The sequence below is a fragment of the Pseudophryne corroboree genome, chromosome 2, assembly GCF_028390025.1.
Source record: "Pseudophryne corroboree isolate aPseCor3 chromosome 2, aPseCor3.hap2, whole genome shotgun sequence".
NCBI lineage: Eukaryota > Metazoa > Chordata > Amphibia > Anura > Myobatrachidae > Pseudophryne > Pseudophryne corroboree.
The window spans coordinates 23,238,473-23,250,321 of record NC_086445.1 but is presented as its reverse complement, the minus strand read 5'-3'; the positions used below and the strand labels follow the sequence as shown (position 1 = coordinate 23,250,321).

The 11,849-nt window shown below is 42.3% G+C and overlaps 1 protein-coding gene across 1 annotated transcript; it reads right to left on the bottom strand.

The window, feature by feature from the left end:
• Nucleotides 1–5,528: 5,528 nt before the first annotated feature.
• Nucleotides 5,529–6,485, bottom strand: LOC134989289 (olfactory receptor 1E16-like). Its single transcript, XM_063950600.1, has one exon. It carries the CDS (start codon nucleotides 6,483–6,485, stop codon nucleotides 5,529–5,531), a length of 957 nt encoding a protein of 318 aa, XP_063806670.1.
• Between the last annotated feature and the right edge of the window lie 5,364 nt (nucleotides 6,486–11,849).

Here is an 11,849-nt window from a genome sequence, read left to right as displayed (position 1 = left end):
AAACAAGTGTTACCTATGGGGGGCCCAGTGTCTTGTGTATTTCTTGAGTTTAACAGCACATTTCTGCACTGAGTCTGGTTCTGGTTGTTACAGGACAGCTCACGATCTCGAAGACTTTCTAATCACTGTGACCTTCTGTTGTTCTCCTTGAGGCTGTTTTGTCAGCTTTTGTGGTTCCCATTGTTAATGAGAAGAAAGAAGGCCTGACTCATTATCTGTTGTTCTTGGATATGAAGATGTCTACCAGTGTCGGATGTTGTCATCTTCCTCAGGACAAAGTGTCTAAGTTTCACACTGCAATTGTTATTGTGGGTTTTATTAGATTCCTGTGGGGGCCAATGTTTTTTATTATTTTCCTATGGGATAAAATTATTTTATAATTTCCACTAGTTACCAGCCCATCAAAATGACGGAACAGTATAACAGTAATGTCAGCTCCTGCAGCTGTGTGCACCCAAATGGCGCAATACTCGAATTGCAAAATTCTTCTAAGCTATCAAGATATTGTATACATTTATATATCACATTATATATATATATATATATATATATATACATATATAAAAACAAATGTCCTGACTCACTGACTCATCAACGTCCACCCTAAACCCCTGGACCTAAAAATATGAAATCATGAAGTATATTCCTTCATAACTTAAGCACCCACTAAGCAGGGATTTTTCAAAATTTGACCCCAAAGGGGGTGAAAAGGGGTAAAAAAAAATTCCTTTGATTGGGTGACAAAGCAACATGTGCCAAGTGCTTCTGTACTGTAGGCTTATTTTGTCCAGGATGTGTGGCGGTGATGCATACCTACTATGTGTACCTCAAGAAGTGTCCACCACAATTCTCCTCCCTCAGCCTAACTCCACCTCACACCTCTCACAGTCATCACCTCTTCCTGTCCCCAAGGTGGCTCCTGGAAAACGTAGTGCTAGATACACCTACCCTAAAGGGAGGAAGTAACTTCAGGATGTGCAGACAAACAGTGGCAGTTGCTCAACCATTCCTGGGGATAATTATATATCAGATGCTAGAAAGGGGGAGGGGTCACAAACAAACAGCAGACAAAGAGGTGGGGTGCTTTCCCCCCCCTGTATACCCCCAGGACACTAAAAGTATATATAACCATATCTGAACCTATCTGTTAATAGAATTTCAGAGAAATTGGTTGCATGCATTTGCAAAGACATCTTTAGCAGCTAAACTGTCACTGACCTGGGTTGGGGATGTTGTGGACTCGGGGGTTCTTCCGATGGTCGGGAAAAGGAACCACAGGTAGGTTGGAGCAGGGATGGTCGGATATAGGATTTCCTCATACAAGACTCTAATAGTTAAGTTTGGTAAAAGAATGCTGAGGAACTTTATTAAGGGAAGGGAGCAATACAGCGGCACATGAAAGAACGTGAACTTGTAGGCAATGTCAAAAAGTTACTGAAGAATTCATGAGCAATGATGAAGGATACTGAAGAATTTGTGAGCGATGTTTAAAGACACTGATGAACTTGTGAGCGATGTTTAAAGACACTGATGAATGAAGAACTTGTGAGCGATGGTAAATGACACTGAAGAATTGGTGAGCGGTGTTTAAAGACACTGATGAATGAAGAACTTGTGAGCGATGGTAAATGACACTGAAGAATTGGTGAGCTGTGTTTAAGGACACTGATGAATGATGAACTTGTGAGCGATGATAAATGACACTGAACGCTGGAAGCACTAAGGTTGGTTCGGCCCGCAGGCCTTGCTGAATCCAGGGAGCGCTGGCAACTGCACTGCAGTCAGGGCCGGCAACAGAAATTGTGTGGCCCGGTACACTGATATCTCTGCGGGGCCCCCCACCCCCCTTGACCTGAGACCCACACATCCTTCCATGTAAACCTAACCCTCCCCCACAGCCTAACCCTAATCCTCCCCGGTATACTTACGTTCAGTATTCCGACAGCTGGGATGCCGGCATTGGCATTCTGACAGATGTCGGAATTTCAGCGCCGGCATTCTGACTGCTGGGATCCTAAATGCCAGGATCACAAGTACATTCTGTGGGAAACAGTCCATATTTATACAGCTCCTTTTAGAAGCCAAAATGGTAAATTAATACAGTCCAGGCGCTTTAAAGCTGCCACAATAAAAAAAAGGGGGTAATCAGACCCACAATATATGAAAACAAAGAGATGGTGGCGCTGATAAATGATTTCTTGACTAGATAGAATAATATTAAAAGGATTATACAGGTATGTTTAATATACAAAACATTGTAAAAACATCAATGGCATTAATCAATAAAATAAATCCCACATAACACACCCTGGATATCAGTCTCTTATGCAATTTCGAACAGCGTTAGTAGAGGAGTGTCCATTCCTATGACTGCCACTTATTAGAAAGGAGGTTTAGCAGTTAATGGATATGTATTCCTATATCAATAGCACAAGTCCAGTAGCTTATGGCAATCATAGTAATGGACACTCCTCTACTAACGCTGTCCGAAATTGCAGAAGAGACTGATATCCAGGGTGTGTTATGTGGGATTTATTTTATCCATTAGAGAGCGCACACTTACCAATATACACAGGCGCCCGCCGATCTCCAGACCAGGCTCCAAGTCCCCACAAGATGACAGCCTGCCTGAGGCTGTTTTATTCCTCAATATGTTTGCGCGCTGGCCGGCCTCTATAGCCGTACTGCAGTCCCTGCTCCTGCTCGGTGGCTCCTCACAGAGCAGAGACGCCAGAGACACAGGGTGGGTGGGAGGATTGAAGGGGAGAATGCAGCGGCGTCGTGCGTAGTAGAGCGCAACGTCACTGCACATCAAGAGTGCCAGACAGCTGACCTGAGGGGCTGGGAGCAGTGTGGGGTTACCACAGGGGAGGGGGCGCAGCCTGTATGAGCAACCTATTTACAATTACATCCATGCTACAGCTGCCGCACTGCCGCAGCAGGACCTTGGGGCCCCTCACAATGTTGGGGCCCGGGATGGGTGTCCCCTTTGACCCCCCCTGTCGCCGGGCCTGACTGCAGTGGAACACACTAGTTGCTCGGATCACTGGAGACTGTGCTGCAGGAAGGCACCCTGAATGCTAGGTGCACAGGAGTATAGCTGCTGGGAGACACACTGCGTACGGGAGCTCTGGCATCCACTTCAGAAAAGAGACGATACTCAGGCGCCGAGGCTCTGCCCGGCGTCTGACTTTGAATCTCCCGCCTCTGCTGGATTGGCGGAACAGTCTGATGACGTCACCTGCTCCCCGCCCACGTGATGCCAGGTGTCATGGCAGCGCCCCTGCCCCGGAGAACCGCCGGGAGCCGCGCCAGCCAGACGCCGGAGCCCGTGGACCACCGAAGGTGGAGGCCGCAACACAGACCAGCAAGCACGCAGGGGTAAGCGCAGCGAACGCCGCCTCTGGTGTGTGACATAAACATGTCTTTGCAAACGCATGCGACCAATTTCTCTGAAATTCTATTACCAGAAAGGTTCAGATATGGATACAGATAATTTTTAATGTGCTGGGGAGATACCGGGGGGGGGGAGCAACCTCCCCCTCCCCCCCCCCCCCATCCTCTCTGTCTACTTCAGGATGTGGCAAGGAAATATGTGAAGAGTAATCCTGCGGTGCACCGTGCTGCAGTCACCAAGTACCAACAAATAATCCCCAGTGCACAGAGCAGCAGTGTCCAGGTGCCAACAAGATCATCCCAAGGTCGCCAGAGCAGCACAATTTTTATATGAACAAAACATTCCAGGAAGATGACTAGAAATGCGAGCCCTGGGTACCATGAACTAAGCACATAAGTTAAGTTAAGATGGGATGAAGGAAATGTAAATATCAAAGGTCTACGCGTGAGTAACCAGGCACATCATCTTGTAGATACATATATTGTTTGTTTTTCTGTTAGACAAAATTAACATCTTCATGCTTGATATTAACACTCAAACGAGTCAAACTATTTGTATCATGAGTTATAAATAATTACTGTTTTCAATCTCATTTTACTCTGCTCTCCAATAGTACAGCACCAAATACAAATTGTTACAAAGTACAGCTTGAGTAAACATGTTGAGGCTGATACTGTACACTAGTTAACCATTACATACGTCAGGTTGGGGTGTGGTATTGAAAGTCGACAGTAACTACTGTAGGTCGACAATGTCTAGGTCGACCACTATTGGTCGACAGTAACTAGGTCGACAGGGTGTCTAGGTCGACAGGGTCTTTAGGTCGACACGTTCTAGGTCGACAGGTCAAAAGGTCGACATGAGTTTTTCCTGTTATTTTGGTGTCGTTTTCTTCGTAGAGTGACCGGGAACCCCAATTAGTGCACCGCGTCCCCTCGCATGGCTCGCTTCGCTCGCCATGCTTCGGGCATGGTGCCTTCGCTCCGCTACCGCTTCGCTCGGCACAGATTACCGTTCCAATCGTAGTCCACGTGGATCGTTAAGTATGAAAAGGTTCAAAAAAAGAAAAAAATTGTGAAAAACTCATGTCGACCTTTTGACCTGTCGACCTATAACATGTCGACCTAAAGAACCTGTCGACCTAGACACCCTGTCGACCTAGTTACTGTCGACCAATAGTGGTCGACCTAGACATTGTCGACCTAGTTACTGTCGACTTTCAGTCCGGATCCCGTCAGGTTGTATACTGACTATTATACAATTCAGTTTCATTTCATGTATTTAAACTTTATTTAGTAATAATATAAGTGATACATTTTGTATACAATAATATCTTTAGAAGGGTGTTTGTCATATGGTGTTTTTATTAGTATTAGAAGGGGAAAATATACAGTATATATATATTTATTACAATGGATATATATATATATTTTTTTTATTTTTTTTATTATTATTTTATTTACAAACTGATTTCAAGTCTTTCTGACTGAGTTCTAGAAATGACAAAGGCCATTGTCTGGTTATACTAAACCAAACAATATAAGTGTTTTGAGTTGGACATACGTCAACATTAGAATCCTTGCTTCTTAATCCTAGGAAAATGTTGTTCACCTTGTGTCTTAAATCTATATAATCCATGTTATACATTATATTTAGATGTTATTTCTAACACACAAAATTGAGGGAACATTGCCCCCTACTGTTTTTTAGCATTTATGTATATTTCCTAATATGACTTTTATACCAATGAAATTGTTTATTCAGGAGTTTTCCAGCCTATATAACTTGGAGTCTGTCATTGTTGATATAGCCTTACCTGCCTGTATGAAAACACTGACTGCAGAAGTGCCAGGATGATTTGAATATAACTCGGCCTCTAGATGCAGAGGTCAGGGCTCCTGAGTTAGCTGATGTTATTGATGTATTGAACAGCTACTGAACTGATCAATAACTTTAGCTAACTAAACAATACATTTATATATTTAAGTTATTTGTTGAAGTACTTTTCTGGGAATCCACCCATCTGCGGCTCCTTCTACTTAACCCACCACAAACAGTATTCAACTTTACAAGGAAAACATACAGTATGCTGCAAAAAAGCCAGTGAAGACATACATAAATTATCAAGGCTCTACTTACAAAATGAATTTTCAAGACTGAACTTGAGTTTTTTGATCATTTTACCAAAATGTCTGATTTCCTTTGTCCTAAGAAAATATATAATGGGATTGGCCATATGTGGCACCACAGAGTACAGGAAAAGCAGCAAAGCATTGACATCAGGTGTAATTACTATTACAAAGATGGTATTTACAATGTAGATGAAGGTCCGAGGAATATAATATAACCCCACAACCAGCAGGTGGGTGGTGCAGGTGTAGAATGCTTTGTGCCTTCTATCAGAGCGGGAGGAAATGACTGTTATTATCAGGGTATATGACAGCAATATAACCCCTAAGGGCACGATGAGCACAACAAGGGCACCCACAAAGGCCACTCTTCTCATATATGTTACATCTGAACACGCTAAGGCTGAGATTGCGGCATGTGTACAAAATAAAGTATATATTTTGTTTGGGCCACATCGGACAATTTGGGAAACCTGAGCGCTAACAGCTATATTTATAAACAAGGCTAAAATCAACCAGCAGATGCCACAAGTGACGGAAGTCCTCTTTGTCGTGATAATGGCGGCGTATCTCAGGGGCTGGCAAATAGAAATATAACGGTCGACGGACATCACCATCAGCAGGCAGGAATCAACGCTTCCAAAGTAATGAACCCAGAACATCTGGAAGACGCACACACTGAAGGGCATAGAGGAGGCTCCGAACCAGTACTTGGCGATTAGTTTTGGTAGAGTCGCTGTGTCAAATAAAAGGTCTGAGGCGGCGAGATTTGCTATGATCAGGTACATGGGCTGGTGCAGGTAGGTATTCAGAGTGACCAGACAGATGACGCTCCCATTGGCGGTCAGTGATGTCATATACACCAGGAACATCATGGCGGATATCAAGGTGTTGTAGTCTTCTGTTATCCCGGGAAATCCAACCAAGACAACCTCTGAACTCCAGGTTTCATTAGACATTATCTTCTCCTGAAATATAATGAGTGATGCGCCTACGGGTAAAGTATATTTAGCTTCAAGCGACTCATGACATTACTATTTTGCCTGGAAAGCAGCGTAACTATAGGAAAGTAGAAGTTATCTTCACTTATTTATCCCAGGAATGAGAATATGTGATGAAGTTGAACAGATCCCAAGGTACAATTTAAGATTTTCTTGGACAGCATTTCCAGAAAGATTTAATACACTGTAGGATGAATAAATACAATATGACCAACTAATGTGAACCCTAATTTTCTCATAAAAATGTGCATGAAGATGCCTAAATGATTATCTGACCGTACCTTCCTGCAGTGGCAGCACCAGCGGCGGTGACACCCGGTGCGGCCAGTAATACCCCTTTGTGTGCCTTAAAAAGGGGCGTGGCCTCTTGAATCCCCCAGCTGCATTGTAGAGGGGACGTGGCCCACTGCAGAGGAGACGGCATTTTGGTGCCTTCCCCTCCAATGGTGACACCAGGGAGCGGCCCACACCCCCCTTTGTGACACCTGTGCCTTCTACAAGTGATAATTCATCTGCATCTATTATAATTGCAGACATGTCATACTACGGGTTATATCTGGTTTGGCAGACAGTAAAATCCTTTTCACTATAGTTTATTCTGTGATAAAGTAATCTGTGGTAATAAGGGCCCAAAAGATAAACAGAGCAGTGACTTCTTAAACAAAAGCAACAGCTGTCTATTCCGCCCCCTTTGCTCTGCTGTTCGAATACTGGATTTGTCTAAAAGTGCTTATTGCCTACGGGGCAGCGTGCACTTTTGAGCGACATCCCCACTGCCATAAAGTGCGCCAATGTTGGGTGAATAATCCTGGCACTTAACTAAATTCCCCCCTATGTCTCTTATGTGGGTACTGCTTGACTCAGTATTGTTGTCTAGTTTTAAGCAATAAGAGAATGGGGTCATTTAGGTAATTGTAGAGCAGAATAAAATATCACTGGCATGATCTGATTAGGGGTATGCATTACCCGCAAACCAGTATCCAACTTGCAGCAAGCAAGCTTGGTACTGCTGAGCTTCTCTCCATAGTCAAGAACAGCCCTGGAGAAAGGATAGAGAAGTCTCCCCAGTAGGGTTACTGTGATATGCTCATAGTAGCAGTGTGCCCGCTAGAGAAGGAGCAGGGTGCACCACTATTATTATACAATACAATGGCAGTTGCAGCACATACATAGTTGGGTGGTCGCAGAAAGTGTGACCATGGGGCAGATGTGCTGTGGGCTAAGCACAGTCTGCACCACTCTAGTTACGGCCCTGTCTGTACTGTATGTAGAGTACAGCAGCCCATAGGCTCGGGAGATTGCATTTGTTTTTACATTTCCCATGGACTTCTACTGGACAAGGGGACCAGCCACATCCAATGAGCAGGTGAGTGTGTATTGGGAGTGTGAGTTTGCTTGAGTGTGTAATAAAGGGTTAAATCATTATAAGTGTGAGAGTTGTCTTTTTCTTTATTTTTTTTTAACATATTCGCCTTACTTAGTGTTTTGTTTTTTTCCAGTGGTACATTGCATTGATTTTGTGTGTTTTGTCTTGTTTGAGGTGTAAGTTGGGTGTGATTTTGCCTTTATTAAATCTCTGATTTGCTAAATTATACCCAAACTGCAAAATAAAACCAAATTGGCCAACATCGATGTTTAGTAAATTTACCTCTGTTTTCCATATGTTTTATATACACTATGTGCCGTAGTATAAAATGGAAATTGCTCAATCAACTTATATTTTTACAGCAAAACAGAAAGACTTTTGCTAACTTACTTTATATATTATAATATAATATAATATATATTATTATACTTTATATATTATTGTATATTTTACCAGTGGAGTACCCCAGGGATCTGTACTTGGACCAGTGCATTTTAGAATCTTTATTGGTGACATTGCAAATGGAATTAAAGGGAAAGTATACCTTATTGTAGATGAAACAAAGGTATGCAGCAGGGTAGAGTAAAACAAATTATTAAGGATCTAGATAGACTAGAGCACAGGTTCTCAAACTCGGTCCTCAGGACCCCACACGGTGCATGTTTTGCAGGTCTCCTCACAGAATCACAAGTAACATAATTAGCTCCACCTGCGGACCTTTTAAAATGTGTCAGTGAGTAATTAATACACCTGTGCACTTACTGGGTTACCTGCAAAACATGCACTGTGTGGGGTCCTGAGGACCGAGTTTGAGAACCACTGGACTAGAGGAATGGTCAAGAGTGCGGCAATTACAGTTTAATGTCAAAAAATGCAAAATAATGCACTTGGGTCTCAAAAATCCAAAGGCTAAATATAGTATTAATGGCACTATACTGGAAACTACTGAGGAGGAAAGGGATCTAGGAGTCACTATTTCAGGTGACATAAAGGATAAATATAGTATTAATGGCACTATACTGGGAACTACTGAGGAGGAAAGGGATCTAGGAGTCACTATTTCAGGTGACATACAGGATAAATATAGTATTAATGGCACTATACTGGAAACTACTGAGGAGCAAAGGGATCTAGGAGTCACTATTTCAGGTGACATAAAGGATAAATATAGTATTAATGGCACTATACTGGAAACTACTGAGGAGGAAAGGGATCTAGGAGTCACTATTTCAGGTGACATAAAGGATAAATATAGTATTAATGGCACTATACTGGGAGCTACTGAGGAGGAAAGGGATCTAGGAGTCACTATTTCAGGTGACATAAAGGATACATATAGTATTAATGGCACTATACTGGGAGCTACTGAGGAGGAAAGGGATCTAGGAGTCACTATTTCAGGTGACATAAAGGATAAATATAGTATTAATGGCACTATACTGGAAACTACTGAGGAGCAAAGGGATCTAGGAGTCACTATTTCAGGTGACATAAATGATAAATATAGTATTAATGGCGCTATACTGGAAACTACTGAGGAGGAAAGGGATCTAGGAGTCACTATTTCAGGTGATATAAAGGATAAATATAGTATTAATGGCACTATACTGGAAACTACTGAGGAGGAAAGGGATCTAGAAGTCACTATTTCAGGTGACATAAAGGATAAATATAGTATTAATGGCACTATACTGGAAACTACTGAGGAGGAAAGGGATCTAGGAGTCACTATCTCAGGTGACATAAAGGTTAAATATAGTATTAATGGCACTATACTGGACACTACTGAGGAGGAAAGGGATCTAGGAGTCACTATTTCAGGTGACATAAAGGATAAATATAGTATTAATGGCACTATACTGGAAACTACTGAGGAGCAAAGGGATCTAGGAGTCACTATTTCAGGTGACATAAAGGATAAATATAGTATTAATGGCACTATACTGGAAACTACTGAGGAGGAAAGGGATCTAGGAATCACTATTTCAGGTGACATAAAGGATAAATATAGCATTAATGGCACTATACTGGAAACTACTGAGGAGCAAAGGGATCTAGGAGTCACTATTTCAGGTGACATAAAGGATAAATATAGTATTAATGGCACTATACTGTGAGCTACTGAGGAGGAAAGGGATCTAGGAGTCACTATTTCAGGTGACATAAAGGATACATATAGTATTAATGGCACTATACTGGGAGCTACTGAGGAGGAAAGGGATCTAGGAGTCACTATTTCAGGTGACATAAAGGATAAATATAGTATTAATGGCACTATACTGGAAACTACTGAGGAGCAAAGGGATCTAGGAGTCACTATTTCAGGTGACATAAAGGATAAATATAGTATTAATGGCACTATACTGGAAACTACTGAGGAGCAAAGGGATCTAGGAGTCACTATTTCAGGTGACATAAAGGATAAATATAGTATTAATGGCACTATACTGGAAACTACTGAGGAGGAAAGGGATCTAGGAATCACTATTTCAGGTGACATAAAGGATAAATATAGCATTAATGGCACTATACTGGAAACTACTGAGGAGGAAAGGGATCTAGGAGTCACTATTTCAGGTGACATAAAGGATAAATATAGTATTAATGGCACTATACTGGAAACTACTGAGGAGGAAAGGGATCTAGGAGTCACTATTTCAGGTGACATAAAGGATAAATATAGTATTAATGGCACTATACTGGGAGCTACTGAGGAGGAAAGGGATCTAGGAGTCACTATTTCAGGTGACATAAAGGATACATATAGTATTAATGGCACTATACTGGGAGCTACTGAGGAGGAAAGGGATCTAGGAGTCACTATTTCAGGTGACATAAAGGATAAATATAGTATTATTGGCACTATACTGGAAACTACTGAGGAGCAAAGGGATCTAGGAGTCACTATTTCAGGTGACATAAAGGATAAATATAGTATTAATGGCACTATACTGGAAACTACTGAGGAGGAAAGGGATCTAGGAGTCACTATTTCAGGTGACATAAAGGATACATATAGTATTAATGGCACTATACTGGGAACTACTGAGGGGGAAAGGGATCTAGGAGTTACTATTTCAGGTGACATAAAGGATACATATAGTATTAATGGCACTACACTGGAAACTACTGAGGAGGAAAGGAATCTAGGAGTCACTATTTCAGGTGACATAAAGGATAAATATAGTATTAATGGCACTATACTGGAAACTACTGAGGAGGAAAGGGATCTAGGAGTCACTATTTCAGGCGACATAAAGGATACATATAGTATTAATTAGAGATGAGCGGGTTCGGTTTCTCTGAATCCGAACCCGCCAGAACTTCATGTTTTTTTTCACGGGTCCGAGCGACTCGGATCTTCCCGCCTTGCTCGGTTAACCCGAGCGCGCCCGAACGTCATCATGACGCTGTCGGATTCTCGCGAGGCTCGGATTCTATCGCGAGACTCGGATTCTATATAAGGAGCCGCGCGTCGCCGCCATTTTCACACGTGCATTGAGATTGATAGGGAGAGGACGTGGCTGGCGTCCTCTCCATTTAGATTATAAGAGACTGAGAGAGATTTACTGGAGCTGACTAGGAGGAGTACTGTTACTGTAGAAGTGTAGAGACTGAGTGGAGAGAGTTTACTAGTGAGGACAGTGCAGTTTACTTTATAATCCGTTCTCTGCCTGAAAAAAGCGATACACAGCACACAGTGACTCAGTCACATACCATATCTGTGTGCACTGCTCAGGCTCAGGCCAGTGTGCTGCATCATCTATTATCTATATATAATATTATATATATCTGTCTGACTGCTCAGCTCACACAGCTTATAATTGTGGGGGAGACTGGGGAGCACTACTGCAGTGCCAGTTATAGGTTATAGCAGGAGCCAGGAGTACATAATATTATATTAAAATTAAACAGTGCACACTTTTGCTGCAGGAGTGCCACTGCCAGTGTGACTA